The sequence below is a fragment of the Epargyreus clarus genome, unplaced genomic scaffold, assembly GCF_041222505.1.
Source record: "Epargyreus clarus isolate Ecla_fem2 unplaced genomic scaffold, WU_Ecla_fem_2.2 ptg000004l, whole genome shotgun sequence".
Taxonomy (NCBI): Eukaryota; Metazoa; Arthropoda; class Insecta; order Lepidoptera; family Hesperiidae; genus Epargyreus; species Epargyreus clarus.
The window spans coordinates 13251372-13269269 of NW_027332212.1; the positions used below are offsets into that span (position 1 = coordinate 13251372).

Genomic DNA, 17898 nt, shown 5'->3' on the forward strand with positions numbered 1-17898 from the left:
TTAAATTTTAATTAATTCAATTGTATAAAATAAATATTACAATTTTGATTAAGTCATTAATCCTGTAATTTAAAATACGAGTATCTCTAACCAGTTCCAAATATAGCATTGGTGTTACCTGAAGTTGATCAGTGATCAGTGAGAGATGCATCACAACTCCTGAGGTGATTTCCGCATATGGAACGGTTTGAACATTAAATTTACGGAAAGTACGGATAGGGTGGTAGACGCCGGAGTACCACAGAGGATTGTGGTAACCCAGCGGCACCACCGCCACACTTATTTCTGCGTAATACCTGCGGTGGTTAGCGCTGCTGTGTTCTGGTTTGTAGGGTCTGGTTTGTGGTGTGTATGGTGGAGACATACTTTCTGGAGGCATTCTAGCTTATACGCCGACCTAAAGTAGGAAACGAATCTTATCTGTCCATGGGCGGGACTAGCCACTCACTATCAGGTGGAGTGTATGCTCGTCTGCTACTCCTATATTATGTTGAAAATACGCTCTCCGGGTAACCTACGTTTTGACATGTTGATTTTAATTGACAATTTAAGTCGAATGTGCGAGTGTTACTGACTTTTTATATAGTGCCGCAGTTATATGTTAGAAATTCTGACATGTCTACAGTATTCTGTAAGGGCATTAACGTCTTGAACGTCGAGTTTATTGATTTTGAATTACGAATACACTTGTCTTAATTACAGTCTCGGAGCAATCGAGATAGCGATGTGTCGAGTTTCAAATTTATGTTAGATTTTACAGAATAAGGCAATGCGCATATTAATTTAATTTTTTTGTTGATTTTTTTTATAAAAACGAGTAGCAGACGAGCATGCAGTCCACCTGATGGTAACTGACTACTATCGCCAATAGACATTTGTATTCAATCCCCGATACAATTAGATTACTACCTGTCGGCCACAGATGCGCCGCTACCCTTGAGGACTACAAGTATGCTAGAACGCGTAGGAAAAACATGTCTCCCTTACCACACCCTTCAAACCAGTACATAGCAGCGCTTAACACTGCTGTTATAAGACAGCAATACGTGTGGCGGTGGTGCCGCCGAAGTCGAACCACAAAGGGTTCTACCGCTTTTTGTCATCGCTCATCACCAATCCGCACTTGGCCAGTGTAGCTAAAACATATCATTCGGAGAACAATTATTGCCCAGCAGTGGGATAGCTTTTTTGTAGTGATAACGAGTCCAATTGATTTCGTAACCATGTGGGTTATAATCCTATTTAAGTAATATATAATATAGATACATCGAAATATACATAATAAAGTTTTTTCAGATTTAAGAAAACACAAAGAAACTTCATTCAAACGACATATTTTATGCCACATGATAGCAACCACTTCTACGGTTAGTACACAGTCTGAAGTTGCCTTAGCTTCCAGATTAGGCAATATAAAAAGGATGTAAACCACCCCTAATAGACCTCCCTTATCTGAAAGCACCCTTTTCATTCGTTCAGTAGCTTTTCAGCCGTCGCCGGCACACGTTGTCTGTCTGAAAATTTTCAGACGCGCGGCAAAATTGTTTGAAGTGAAATATTACAGAAAGTTCAGTTCGGTTATGATGGGTAAGTGGATAAGATACTTTCTTTGATGTTTTTGGAAAATGTATATTGTAATGTTTTTTACTAATATTCGAAAGCGACGAATGTTTGTTATTTGTTACGTGTAAACAGTTCAATTTGTTTTTATTTCATTTGCCAACAAAATATAATATAAACCCGAAACATACGTCAAAATATAGATTATAATAATTATAATTGTACACCTTTAAAATTTAATGCCATTTGCAATCATTAATTACTCTATTTAAATTTCATTTGCATTTTTAATAAACTTGGACAAGTTCATATTTTTTTATTCACATCGTGTTTTTAATTATTATTTATTGTTATAATAAATGTCAATAATGAAATATAACTATCTAATAATTAATGACTATTCGTCTTAGTTTTTATTTTATAGATCGTATATCAATACTAGAATCGTCTCACTTTTAATTAATATTTATTATATATCAAAAATGATTTATTTAACAAATTAAATTAAATTAAATTTATTGAATAAATAAGTACCGTTTCCATCGTAATAAATGAGATATTATTTGTAACTGCCTTCTTCTCTGTGAATACAGATGTGGAGGCTGAAACAACTGAACCAAAACGCATTGCAGTATATTTTCTAGTTTTTACATCTTTTCTCGAGGTGACTGACTAAATTATTTGTTAAATAACAATTTAATTATTAAGCGTCGAAGTAAACTACCTAGAAAATGTACGATAAATTTTATTATTTCGCTAACCATCAGATGCTACGTGTGATGTCCCACTGCTGGGCACGGGTCATATTCCCAACGAAGAGCAAAGTGAAAACAAAAATGTATCTTCCGAATCATTTACAATTTTACAATATGTTCACAAAATATGAAACATCATTTGATTAAGAACTTTAAATATTTGCCTTAAAGATTTTATTTCCTCCAAATATTTTCTATGATCGTTTGTTTACACGTTCAAGACAAATTAAAAGTGTAAGGTTTTACCTTTTAACTTTATTTATTTATTTCTCAATTTGTTAAAATGTTTCATGCGTGATATACACATATTTGCAAAACATTAGAATATTAAAAATCTCAAAGTTAATCCATATTTTTCATAAACACATTTGTGTACAGTTTTATAAACATAGAGATCCTTGTAATTCATTATCACGTATTATTCGTACGCAAAAACCAACACAAACTACTTTTATATGAGTTTTTCAAATAAAACGTGATTTATTTAAATTCTACACAAAATACTAATGCAAGCATATGGCCGAGTGGCAAAGTAACATGTCTGTTGTACCTTTGTTTTAGGGAGAAAAATAATGTCTCAATTTACCTTTTTTAAGATATTGCAAAAGTTTAATAAAAAGTACCATTTAGGGAGCTCTGTAAGTACAGCCGAATAAAACGAACAAGTAAGGTTTTATGAAAATTAAAAAAAGTTGGATTTAGAACATTTTTATGGAATTTGAGCCTTTTTGGGACTTAGATGTTTTACTCCATATAATAATGGCCATTTGTAATCAACCCCAGATGGATTAGACATCCCTACCTGAGGTCGTCCATAGATCCGCTGCTACTGAGGAAAAAGTGGAACGCCTCGGAAATGTATGACTCAGAAGAAGGAATTCACCGTTTGCAACTCACCTCACCCAACAAATTGATTGGTCTTGTTTTATTTAGTCAGTCAAAATGATAGACAGCCTCTCGATCAAAATATTGAAACATACCAAATGTTAGCGATTTGCGTAATATATACGGATTATATAATGTAAATGATGCCAATTGCATCATGTAAAACAACATTTCAGTACAAATGGTCCACGGACTTTAAAAAAAATTAAATGAATAATACTTAAATTTTTAATAAATTACTGGTATCATAACCGAACGTGGAGGGTAAAATCGAACGTATTTAGGTATGTACTTAGCTATTTATATATATATTTTTTATAATATTTAAGCAATGAAGAAGCATGCAGTCCAGCTGATGGTAGTCTACTGTCGCCCATGGACATCTGTAACCTCAGATAAGAGTCTTCCTTAGGGTCGGCCATAGAAGTGTTTGCTACTCTTTAAGATAATTAAGTTGAAACACCTCGGATAAGTATGCCTTACCACCCCCTAATTACGCATACATCTCTTTTTGCGAATGTGTTTCAAAAGAAAACATCTTTATTATTCTACCGGGAAACGATTCCCTACTCCATCTAAATAATTGAATTATTCTCAATAGAATGGATTAGGTCATCTATGTACTCGTAAGTAAATAAAATAGATGAGTCTGTTTGTAATGTGAAAATAACATCGTTTTACTGAATGAAATGATAATATGCGGAACCTATAACAAACAAAAAATATTATGTTTGGCTATCTCTTTGTTCTTACAATTCTTCGAAATTGCTTGATCTATTTTTAAAGAGTTTTCATTGGCTGTTGTTGTTATAAGTAATACTACTAATACTTCTGTTATAATATAAATTAAGTAAAATACTAGTCGTAAAGTAAGTACTACTTGTTTGTTATGAAATAAAAAAATGGTATTTACAGATTTAAGCGCGGGTAAAACTGCAGGACACAGCTCGTTACCAATCTATGTTACTTTATCTAAAAGGATTTGAGCGGATAATGCTCAATTTACTTTGAAGTTATTAACGATACAGTCGAAAGAAGCTTTCTTTATATTATTATTACATATGTTTCAAGCTTTGTATATTTTATCGCTAATTTATTTCTTTAAGAAAATATCAGATTTTTTGTGAAATAGAAATTATTTTGACGTAAAAGGAAAATGACAAATTTTCCAAGGTTTGTGAAGTCTGCCAAATTTTGGCTAGCGTGATAAACTTGAGCCTATACCTCTCTCACTTTCAGATGTGACCCGTGCCCAGCAGTGGGCTAATAATGAGTTGACGAGATGGTTTGATTATCAATGACCATTGGTGCCAGTAGCCACTAGCCACTTACCATCAAGATGCCTGTTCATTTGCAATTTTTAATAAAACTTCATTGTAAATACCTCTGTAGTACTTTCCAGCAGCAATAACTGCTCTTATTAGGCAGAAGTAAGTAGCCAATATACTGCCTGTCGAAATTAGTTCAGAAACCAATACTTTTATTCAAACACTACTTTTTCTCATAAATCATCCAAAGTGTTCTCTAATCGCTTCATAACGATATTTGGCGGCCTGCCCGGACGAAATGAAAAGCTGAACCACTCTTGCATAACCCTTTACCGGACGTATGAATATAAAATAGTTTTCAAACGTGTTTGTGAAATATTGGCTGGTTACTGTCAAAGGCAGTGGAAAACCTATTAGAGAAAAGTAATTGGCCAAGGACGAGTTAAACTCTTACATCGAGGGTTCCGTGCCTAGACAATTTTTTAATTTTAATATTTGTTAACTTTGTTGTTATGGCAGATATAGTGAAAATTTTAGCTGTCTATTATAACGGTTGTAGAGTACTTTTAATTTCAACTTTTTTGTTATATGTAGTATTTGTTATAATATACATACACACACTCTGTAAAAATTTCGAGTGTCTATCTCTTACGGTTTCTAGACTGAAGACCTATGACTGAAGGGCAGACGAATAGATAGCGGAGTCTTAGTAATCCGTTTTTATCCCTTAGGTATGGAACTTTTAAATTATAAAAATGTTGTATTTAGGTTTTTTTATCAATTAAATCCATTAGCCATATAATCCACAAACATAGTGAATACGTGGCTTTATATCTATATATATTAATGTAAGCTTAGTGTGTTTGTACATCAATTAAGTTTAAAAAAAAAATGAATCAACGGATGAACAATATATTTATAGTCCATATGTTGACTTAATATTTAATCTTTATACCATTCAAATCAATCTACTCATCAAAAGTTATTACAATTTAAATTCAAAACTATTTTTTGTAAAATTGCATGCCGTTATGAGAGTGTATTAGTTTACCGGTGGCGTATCGGTAGACTTCACATACCTTTGAGATTTTGTCTTTTTTTTATAACTCTCGGGTGTGCAGGTTTGCTCACGATGTTTTCCTTCACTGTTTAAGCAAGTGATAATTAATTTCTAATACGCACATAATTTTGAAAAATTAGAGGTGTGTGCCTGAGATTTGAACCTCGGACCCATCGATCGAGAGGCCGATTTTCTTAACCATTAGGCTACCACTGCTTTATATAATTGACTCTATACTCTAAAATTTTGAGATCAAGATCTAGATTTAGAGTCTAAATCTACGCAGACGAAGTCGTAAGAACAGCTTGTATATAAAGATTGTCAAAGTCACGACCACTGCAAGATTCGTCCCATATTCTTTCTAATACAAACCTTGCAGAGTTGTAAGTGTGCCAACTTACCACATTGCAACGGATCGGGCTATTTATAGCTTACGCAGGTGAATCTGTCGCCAATTAGTTTGGTATACTAAAGAGGAATGTTTACAACATGTTTCGGAAAGGAATTTAATCAATATGGCGGCTTTTGTATGATTCTCGCTCACACATTACAGATAGCGAGTGAAAGGTCAAATGTCAAATTTTGGATCACATTTTAACTAATTATTTTGACCGAAAAGATTTACTTTTAGCAGCAATGGTTGCAATTTGGACTCGCAATCCGGGGGACCGAGGTACGAATCGTACGCGCGCACCTCTGATTTTTAAAATTGTGCATATTAGATATTCGTTATCAATTGCTTTACCGATAAAGAAAACATCGTGAGGAACGCAAGACACACCTAAAGACTGATATATTTAAAACAAGTTCTAAAGTTTGTAGACTTTATAACTTTACTAATTTGCTTTATAAGTCTACTAATTTGCGCTTTGTTAGTGCGGTGGACTATGCCATAAGCCACTTTTTTATAAGGGGGACTCGAAGAGACAGAAAGAGACAGTAATGAGTTGACGACGATACGTTGCCGACTTAATAGTCTAGCTAACTTGTAAAAAAAATAATGTAAAGACTAAATATTTATTTTGATTAAGTATTTTTGATCACATTATTAAATTTAAAATTACGGAAACATTTAAAATGTACCTACGGCATAAACTGTATGTTTCTCGATCTTATGAGAAAAATAGAAAAACAATTTTAAGTGTAAAATTTTCGACTTACAATATTTTCCGACGGTCATGTAAGACACGTGCAAAATTCAATATGGAATATAGCAATTGCATAGCACTGAAAGATTACCTAACAATATGAGGGAATCTGAACGCGTGTACCTGCTTCATACTTTGCTCAGTTTTTATTGAATGCGGAAGGTAATGTTTTGGATGTGTGTCTCATTTTTTGGCACGCCCTACAGCACTATCGGCTTAACGGATTTTAATAAATAATGAAGTTTCATGTTTTAATCAGTATTTTGTTTTGCTGTATTCGTTATTATGTAGTGAATATATCTCTTCCTCAAAGCATGGTGGAGAACAAAATATAATAAGGTTTACGATTTTAGACTAAAATTATCGCGGAATTGAGACATTTTATTATATAACGGGTACTCACGATATGCGTTTTTTATTGCCGATATTTCGACCCAGTTACATGGATCGTGGTCACGGCAAAACTGAGGTGGAGGGGAGAAACGGTAGACAAGTACTAGTGGTAGATTAATCTATCTACCCTACGTCTAGTTCGTTTTTCTTTTCTAGGTTCCATATCACGACACACAACACTCAGTTTCGCCGTGACCACGATCCATGTAACTGGGTCGAAATATCGGCAATAAAAAACGCATATCGTGAGTACCCGTTACATAATAAAATAATAAGGTTTACGACTACTAAGCTTAGTTCTCAGGGGATGCGGCGCATCTGTGGCCGATATCAGGTAGGAATATGTAACTCTATCTGCTATTGATTACAGATGTCTATGGGCGGCAGTAGTCACTTACCATCAGGTGAACTGCATGCTCGTCTGCTACTCCTATATTATAAAAAAGATAGGCGCAAATACTTAACAATATATTTAGTCTCTGGCAGGTTATTAGAAATGCTATAGTCCGCCCCAAACTGCTAGTCCGCTCCGAAATTGTTGCGAGCAGGTGTAGCCATACAATTTGTTATGGCGACGCGATTCATTTCTATTTTCAGAGCGGACTAGCAGTTACGCGGTCTTATTCAGTAGGATCTAAAGCTACGTTACGATTTGATCGTAAAACTTGAATATAAATGTGTATTACCTCATAAATAAAATCCGACACGTTTATATTACATAAACGTCAAATGTTATGTTGCAGACGATTTGGATTCGCTACATAGTATGAAGCAATTAAAGTATTTGTCACAGTACATGTTCGAAATGACTACGATTAAGGTGTTTGTCCACCGCCGTCACCGGACCGTCACCGAGAAGTAGATGACGGCGCCGATGTATCGGTACATACATTTATCTTGTGTGTCCACCGCAAGTCCGTCATGTGATCCTTTACAATTTAATTAATGATAGGCTAAAAATACATGATAAAACCAAATATGAATGCAGTAAACTTGTTACTAATTGGTTAAAAACTGTTACTTACGAGGAAGTAGAAAATCTGATACAAGGTTCAATTACATAGGAAAAAAATAATAGGCACAAACACACACCCACACACCCACACACACGCACACACACACACACACACACACACGTACACACTGTGTAATACTTTAAATATTTGTATCAAATGTTTTTCTATGTACAATGTTGGAATTGCAGGGCTCACCTAACACAAGTAAGTAACATTGCTTATCAGGTGGGATCCAATAACTTTATATATAAGGAAAAACATTGTAGAGAAGTAAATAAAATTTTCGATTTTTTATTTTGATTTGGTATTAAAGTCGGCCCGAAATAATCTCGTTCTCGGTGACAGTCCAGTGATGGCAGCGGTAGACAAACACTCTTTCGAGCGTATATATGTATGCTGGCGACCTCCAGGGTCGGTCCCCGGTCAGACAGACATCTAAATTATGAATTTCTGTTCTGGGCCTGGGTGTTTGTGTATTTATCTTTGTGTGTCTATGGCACCCACGTCATAAGGAATCCCAATGTAAGGCTCTGAATGTAGAAAGCCTTTTGCACGACTCATGATGCGAAGCATCAGAGAGTGCTTTACGATCGAAAAAAATTTTTCGCTTCATTTTGGCGGCTATTTTTATTATTATAGCCTTGATAGTTCACGGAATCAAGATATTTTGCATACTATTGTCGAGATAATTTAATGGAGATTAATTCCATACTTTTTAAAAATTGATTTACTGCAATAGAATTGGAAAAAAACACCAAAATAGGTCAAAAAATTTTCCTGTCCGTCATGTGTGAAACCTGACAACACTGTAACTTGTGAAAAAATCCATCGTTTGAGTTAATTTTTTTTTTTAAAAATTCTAATCGACGATTGTAGGTCACTGAATGCGAATGATTTATTAATTCAGTGTCGTTTAATTGCAATTAATAAAAAACGAAAACTACAAGACTGTATATCTATAGATATTATGTACATTTATACCACCAGGGGCGCTTGTGCAGTACCTTCTTCCTACTACAGCTGTTTTTTCGGCAATTAATTTTGAACGACTTAAGTTTTTTTTTTTCTTTTTTTTATATTTCATAATTAAATGAGCATTATGAGTCGTGCACTTTTGGATTTTCCAAACTTTCTTTAAGTATACTATAAACCTGTCATATATATATATAGAAAGAGACACGTGCCTGGGACATATACAAAGGGTTGCCATGAAAACTTCAACCACAAGTGTAAGTGTGGTGTCAATTACCATGATTGTAGTAATTACCTACTCGATGGCAAATCAATGTGTAAATTATCTTATTCAAGCACCACCACGCCATTATACTTCAGTTGAGTCATTGATTGAATAATAATTATCTTATCCACTACCATAATATTACGATTTTCCTCATATTATGCATAAGATTAATAATTCGCCAAATACAAGTCGAACTCGCACATGGAGGCATCCATACCACCAAATGTTCATTATTTTTTATTTTTAGTATTTGTTAGATACGTCTCATAGCATCACGTCACATAAAGTATATTGTCATAGAAAATTTTATTAGAATCCTAAGTTTATAATAATTATTGAGTTGTAATAATAATAATCCAAATAAAAAAATGGATTGCCTAACTTATAATTATTTATTTTATTCTTTCTTACAAATATTTCGTACGAAATACACGGTGTCGATATAAATGTAGCAAGTAACGCCATCTATTGGAAGTTCTGTATTCTACCGATGTGTGATGTGATGATGTGAACACAGATGGCGTTAGTGGTAACGTTGATTTCTTGTATTTGGACCTTTTATATTCAACTTTTTTTTATTTGTAGTATTTGTTGTTATACCGGCTAACGTTGGAAAAATTTAAGTGTCTAAATATTATTTTATTAAGTTTCTTAAGCTATAAACCATACATTACGGTCAAGAAGTAGATATCTGTGACAGACGGACAGACGGACAGACGGACAGACAGCGGAGGCGGAGAAAAATTCCACAATTTTTAAATAAATAATTTGTAATTCAGGGTGCAGTAGGGAACAACCATTTAAGGGAGATTTGATATAATTGTACCGCCGGTTTAATCGTACCACTCATGTATTTACTATTAAATGAGCAATTATTCTAATATGACAATACGGAAGTAGCTTCTTGCTGTCTCACACCATCTCGCTATTTGCAAATTGCATTTACTGCGAACTGTTTGTGCAAGCAAATAAAATACTTTTAGTATACTTTAGTATTTAGTATACGTATATTTTAGTATTTTGTATACTTCATATACATATTCGTGTTGTTTCGTAAGCACAAAACCCGTGATAAGGGTACCTAAGCTAAAACGCCAATGCTTCCATTATTTGCCTTCAGATTTCAGTTATTTTTTTAACTTGGACGGTTTGTCTTAGCATTGTAGCTGTCGTGATGTTTTTTTTTTTATAATTAATATAATATGGTTTATCGTTCCACAATTTGTTTGGTAATTGTACTTATACGATTCACTTGTTAAAGCGAAAAGTGGTACGATATAACCGACTCTCCGATTATTAATGTTTCAGTGTTTCAGCAAAAAATTCTGCAGATTTTAAAATTAGATTGATTGGGATAATTCTCTTTCTGGACTACCTAAATCACGGAAACGTAAACTTAATAATTTGCCAGGCGGTCAAATCAAATCAATTGATCAATCAAAGAACAATCAGTAGATACCCTTAGTATGAGGTTTTACGTTTTTACAAAAATGACTGTTTTTGTATTTGTTTACGTATTTGCCCATACAATTCTAATCAGCGCCCCTAGCGGACTGTATTAGAACTGTATGGTTGGAATGTATGAAATACGTAAAAAAATACAAAAACAGTCATTTTTGTAAAGACGTAAAAACTCATATTAACCTTTAACTAGTGACGTGACAAATTTATAACACTATAAGGGACATGACGTCTCACAGGCTACTACTTTCAAAGTTTAATTAAAAATAACAATGCATTTGGATGATTTAAAATTAGGTTGTTATTTAATAATTGGAATATAATAAAACAAATGTAAACGAATTCAATCAGTTTTTGTTATCATTAATAAAAATAAACTACAAATCACAATTACTGGTATCTTTCAGCCTTAACTGACATGAGATCCTTTTGTTGGCATTTTAATACACCTTCCATAAATAATATGAAAAATTTAACACTTTTTACTTAAAATCTAATCAATAAAAAAACAATAAAACATAAAAGCTACATCTGAAAACCAAAAATATAAATTCTGACATCTACTCAATTTGGCATAAATCATTGACAATTTTTGCACAAGGGGCGAGAACATTGCAAACATACGGGATTATAACATCCGACACACGTGTACGCTGTCATTCTGGGTAGTTTAGCTGGACAAATACTGCGTGCCCTTCGCTTGCCTTGGCCAGGTTCAGGAGTTTGGACATCTTCTTCAACCATATCCTCACCCAGAATTCGCTCTATCACTGGTCATAACTCCCTTGGTAATTGATTGCACATAACACGTCTTTGCATATGGGGTAAGACTAGCGACCGGGCTAATAACTTTATGAAATCTCCTCTGTCGCTAATCTTGGACTGATGCATATCATAAAGTATATAAGCATTCATGCCGCTCAAGTCAACAACACGGTACAATACTACCATTGGCCATCTTCTCGATCTGGATCACCACACTGTGTCTATCCTCTTCTAAAATATTCACCTCTAGATGTTTATCTTGATCACTTTCACGAAGCAGTAAAAGTTCACGATCGGAAACCAAGAACTCGTCAATATCACCTTCATTGTCAGATTGGTCGGAAGCCAGCATAAGGGTATTGAATTCCTCCTCAAAAGATAGACTGTCTACTCGTAATATTTTTCTTTTTAACGAACTCGGGGGTTGGAGTTGACATTTCCTCGCGTTTTCTACCATTTTCCACTAAAACTGAAAAAGTTGTTCGAAAAAAATAGTGTATGACAACTAGGGACATGTAGCCTCACAGGCTACACCCAATTTTCAAATTAATATTACTTACGTGTTAAACAACCGATGACACAACTACATTCTTCCGCGGTGGTTTTAGCACTAAAACAAAAGCTACTGAGACGCAGAGATGCGTTGAGCGGGGGGAAGTAGTCAATTCCAGGAATTTGCAAAACGCGCGACGCCTGGGACTACACGTCACTAGTTAAAGGTTAACGGTACAGTTAAAATTATAGTTCATGTTTTACAATTTTATAATTGATTTCTTATGTAAAAGTACACGTATGAAGTCAAAACGACACGTGTACTGAACACGGTTTTCGATGTTTGGAACTGTGCCAATGCAACACCGTCGCTTGGAGTACTTGTAGGTATTATATATACCTGTTTTGAATAATGAGCACAGTCAGTCAGTAAGTCAGTCAGTCAGTCATCGTACAACTGCCACAGAGAAATTGGATGTTCAATCAGAACTGGCAAAGGTGAAGATAATATGATTTCTATCGGTGTAGGTATTGTATACCTGTTCTGAATATTGAAGTCAGTCGGTAAAGCGATGAGTCAGTCAGTTATAGTACAACTTTTTTTTTGTTGACGAGGGGGAAACCTTCAAAAGGTACCCGACGCTGTGGGAGCGACGCCGGGTTATATGGGACTTTTACCACACTAAAACCTCCCCAATGGTCGTCCTCGGCGTTTGGTGGAGATCTCCGGGATCTCCAAACGCCGAGCCTTGCCGGCCGCAACCCCTGAGGCCCCTTTTAGTCGCCTCTAAATACAAGCAGGGGATACCGTAGCCCTATTCTGGTCCCGGGTCTACAGGGACAAGTTATCGTACAACTGCCACACAGTAACTTATTGTTTTAATCAGAGTCCGCAGATTTGAAGATATAACTACTTATATGTCGGTCATAATGTTTGCATACTTGTATTGTATTGTAACATAGTGTGATGCCTTGTATGTGACTATACCCACATATGTGTGTTTAGGTATAGGTAAATGAGTTATTGGAATTCCAAATTCCTTTTATACAGATGTCAGATGAAAAAAAAAGGCGAAAACATATTTATCGATTTTTTTAAAATTCAAATCTAAAGGCTGATTATCTACTACCCTTAAAAATCCCATTTGTAAATGTAACAGATGTTTGTAAATGATAGATTTTCTGGTATCATGACATTACACCATTATTTTTATAAATGGAAAGTTTCCAATGAAAAAATTCGTTTACCCCGTCAGTAGGCTAAAAGTAAAGGATTTTCCAAAATGTATCTCTAAGAAGAACTAAATCATTTTGAAGGTAGAACTGTATGTGTTTTAAGTTTGGAGACAACATGCCCTAATTTCTGTGCAATAACAGCAGTTTTATTTTTAAAGTCGCTAACGACTGATAATATTTCAATGCTAAATCTAAGATTGATTACAAATGTAGTACTCATTTGATACTCAGAGCTTGTTCTACCAGATATTATTATTACTAGACACACATAAAATCGAACCTATAGGTATACATAAATAGAATTGTTTGAATAATGATGCATGATAAATTGCACTCGTAAAACCATACCCAAGAATAATGTATAGTTATAGGGGAGAGTTGGTCTAATTGTACCTCCGATTGATTCGTAACACCTGCGTATTTCCTATTGGATGTAAATAAAAAAATATAATTTTAAGTGATACTTCGTATAAATAGTGCTGTTGTTTCGTATCTTCACAAAACATGCTTCTTAAGGATGGTAAGTCGCTATTGCTGCCAATGGACATCTCTAACCAACCCCAGATTCCTACCTGAGGTCGGCCACAGATGCGGCGCTATCTCTAAAGACTAAGCTTAAAAGAAACGCTTACCACACCCTTCAGACCAGAATACAGCAGCGCTTAACACTTATTATTAATATTAGACAGAAATAGGTGTGGTTGTGTTGCCGCCGGAGTTGAACCACAAAGGGTTATACCACCTTCAAAAAGAACAGATTTTTCTATATTAGGTCTTCAAAAGAAGAAGATATATTACTATATTACTACGTATAATCCAAGATACGATATAACCGTTTCTCCCCTAATAAAGTTATTAAACCGAAGAATTTTATCTCTGAGGTTTTCCCGTGAAGAACTTCTAATGAAGGAAAGACCCATCATAATATTTGGAAAAGCTATAATGCATTTTTACACGTGTACATAAGAATAACAGTTCCTATTGTCGGGACGTTAATTATTACAGTACCTAAATAATAATATCGTTCGATTTTTGGACGTGATTTATAAAGAATTATTACCGTCATTGGATCTCAACTTATATTTGCGAAATGTCACACTATAATTGGGAATAATTAATACAACAAAGTATTTTCTATACATTTTATTTGACGAACATGCAGTCCACCTTATGGTAAGTGACGACTGCCGCCCACAGAAATCTGATTCAGGCCCTCATAAGATTAGATTCTTACCGGCCACAGATGCGCCGCTATCCCTGAGGATTAAGCTAGAATGTCTTGTATTAAAAAAGTTAATATTTTTCCCAGCTTCCCCAAATCCGCTGAAAGATGAGAGCAAATCCCTCAGCTGTGGGTTGAGACTGCGGCGCTGGTGTCGGAGCCGCCGCTGCCAGCTGTGGAGGCTGCTGTTGCTGCCCTTCATCCCCATCCTGGCGCTGATCGTACAAACCACCCTCTCACTGAGAAACAGCCTCACGAATGGCCGCGAGGTGGCTGATGTTGAAGAACAGGTAGGAGAATATTTCAAATCCGTGATATCCTCGACAAGGTTTATCGACTGTATAGTTTAACGTACATCTAGAACAGAAGCATGAACTTAGGGCATAAAATTTAACCACTGACAGTCATCCAGGTGACTCAGGTAATAGATTCTATATAAGAACTTGATGTTAAGTACATGGACATCTCTAATAAACATCCAATAGGACTGTACCCTTACCATGAGTTTTAAAAACATCCCATAAGTAAGTGATCAAGTCTTTTTGTCTGCCTCACATGTTCGCAAAAAAGAGAGACAAAACATAAAGCGCCATATTGTCAATTTAGACATTTAATGTTACGTTACTGACACTATAGTTCTGATACAATCCGCGCGCAAGGGGCGCTGATTGGAATTTGTATGGGCAAATACGTAAAAAAATACCAAAACAGTCATATTTGTCGAAACGTAAAAACTCATGGTGAGGGTACTGGTGTCCTAATAGGGTCAACCACAAATAGATTGCTACCTGCGAAAAATGAAATGGAATAGTCTAAGTGTCTCATACCACTTCTTTTATATCAGATAATAGCAGCAGTTAACAGTTACTAAGGTAGAATGACGTGTATGTAGCGGTAGATTATGCTTAGATTGTTTTGAGTCTTGGTATAGTCCGCGCCAAACTGCTAGTCCGCTGTGAAGTTATTGCGAGCAGGTGTAGTCATACAATTTGCTATGGCGACGCGATTCATATCTATATTCAGAGCGAACAAGCAGTTTTACTATATCTATAAAATATCTTAATGTCCATCTAGCATCAACATCTAAAATAGTTAAATTAATATTCCTTTCCTTATTATTTTTTTCGTGTCATGAGTGGTTTTCCACTTCTTTATATGTTTGTGGGGTAATTATGGATATATCTCGTTGGTTCTCTGTGTGTAAAATCCTGTGTTGTCTATTTAATCATCAATTCTTTAAACAATATTAATGTTTCACATTTGGCAGGCGTCCCGTTGAGGCGATATCTTTTTATTTAATATATTAATGACGAAAGGTGGTAAAACCCTCTGTGGTTCGACGCCGGCGCCCTCACCACCACATCTATTTCTGCCTCATAACAACAGTGTTAAACGTTGCTGTGTCCTGGTTTGAAGGGTGTGGTAAGGTTGACATACTTTTCCAAGGCGTTCTAGCTTCGTCTACAGGGGTAGCGGTGCATCTGGGGCCGACCCCAGGTAGGAATATTTAATCCAATCTGGGTTCATTACAGATGTCCACGGGCTTGAAAAAGATTTGCTTTAAATTTCATGCGTTTTTTTATGAAAACAGCGTGAAAATGAACAATGTTTTGTCTAAGAAAAATAAACTTTCATGAGATAAATTGTCTAACTCTTCACCCTCATCTCCGATGCTGTCTAAAAGTCCAATATTTTCCACTGAGCTTTTATTGAGCTTTCACGAGATATGAAACAGTAATTATTCGCTGTCATTTCTCGCCAAGAATGCCGTCAGTGGTAGGACATTGCACAGACCAATGATTTGATAGATGAAAACACCATTACTTTCAAAATATTTATTTTTAACAGTAATTTTTCTGTCTTTGAGTGGCAGAAGTTACCTATTTTCTACAATATTTATTTACTTTCTATTTTTAATGGTAGGATATAATATAGACTTAGTAAACTTACATCCAGTCCACCTGATGGTAAGTGACTACTGCCGCCCATGTACATCAGTAATCGAGCCCATATAAGTTTAGATTCCTACCAGTCGGTGCCAGATGCGCCACTTCCCGTGAGGATTAAGCTGGAATGCTTTGAATAAATATGTCGCCCTTACCATTACCTTCAAAATAGAATACAGTAGCACTCAACACTGCTGTTATAAGGCAGAAAGGCGTAGTGGTGGTCACGACAGGACTAAGTGGCTCAAACAATTCCTAACTCTTTCGAACTAAAAGACCATGTACCATTAGCTAAAAAAACGTCATCAGGACCAAACTATCTGTGACATTCGTATATCTCAGCAAAAAAAAGCTCGCTCGAAGGAAGTCTTCACTGAAATGCTGGGAGTCTCCATTCAATGTTTCTACCTGAGCCTCGTAAAGAATGAGTGTCTGAGCTAATTCTAGGAAGAAATTTACTTTGCTTTGCTTAGATAAGTACGAATATGGCTATTAATCAACTGTATTTTAATTTATTTATTTATTTATTCACACCTTACATCTAAAATTACAGGAAAAACCTAATGCGTTTGTTAAAAAGAACAACAGCTAACGTTAAAATTACATAGGAAATAGATACGTTCAAATTACATCAAATACACTAATTATTACATAAAAGAAAATTTCATTTAAATCAAATATTTTAGATGTCAAAAATAGCATTAAAAGCAAAATAAGATCCGAATTTGAAATACAATAACAATCAAATTAAATGTCGAATAAAAACAAATAAGCAACAACCCGCCCACTTTGTTGTACCCCACTTTGAGAAACACTGGTAAACAATGTACGAGTAGCATTACTTGGAAAACATTGTTGATTGGACATTTGTATGGTATTATAATAATACGTTATATTTAATTAATTGTCCTTATCCTCTTTGTTTATGGAAGTCACCACAAACCACAAATTAAGGACTGTTAATATGATTATTATTTTATTAATGTTATTACAAGGCTTTAATTATTGCGCTCCGATTGCATATATTCATTTATTTATTAGGTAATCCAACAGCGATACATATAATATTTTCACAATATGTACAGTACGTTATCGATTAAGCCAAAACAAGATTACACAATTAGTATAGGCAAACAATTAACGGTGTGCGTTTATGCGTACGTTCGTGCACATGTGTGTGTTTGTTTGTGTGTAGTTTGTTTGTTTGTATATAATAGATATAAGAATGGATTCCATACGTCGTCGTCAACTTATGACTATAGCACTGCTGGGCAAGGGTCTCTTTTCATTGAGAGGTCTACTCCATAGTCTACCGCGCTGGCCAAGTGCGAATTAGCGGATTTCATACTCCGTTGAGTTTTTTTTTACTTTCAGACGTGCAGGTTTCCTCAAAATTTCCTTCACCGGTTAAGCACATGATATTTAAATTCTAGTACACGCCTAACTTTAAC

General features: G+C 35.0%; 1 protein-coding gene and 1 long non-coding RNA gene across 5 annotated transcripts in view; one reads left to right on the forward strand and one right to left on the reverse strand.

The window, feature by feature from the left end:
• Positions 1-1500: 1500 nt before the first annotated feature.
• The window catches only part of LOC140757601 (retinal guanylyl cyclase 1), a 62029-nt gene continuing 45631 nt past the window's right edge, over positions 1501-17898 (forward strand). For 3 of the 4 annotated variants that reach the window (XM_073093431.1, XM_073093430.1, XM_073093432.1), the window contains exons 1-2: positions 1501-1587; positions 14589-14791. In XM_073093431.1, the coding sequence (XP_072949532.1) occupies positions 1581-1587; positions 14589-14791 (210 nt within the window). In that variant the 5' untranslated portion in view covers positions 1501-1580. The remainder of the gene's footprint in view (positions 1588-14588; positions 14792-17898) is intronic. The other variant, XM_073093433.1, reaches the window with a different exon arrangement.
• On the reverse strand, positions 11123-12243 carry LOC140757202 (uncharacterized). The gene is made up of 2 exons (XR_012103946.1): positions 12112-12243; positions 11123-12020 (listed from the first exon to the last, which is right to left on the reverse strand). It is a non-coding gene; the product is annotated as an uncharacterized LOC140757202 (long non-coding RNA).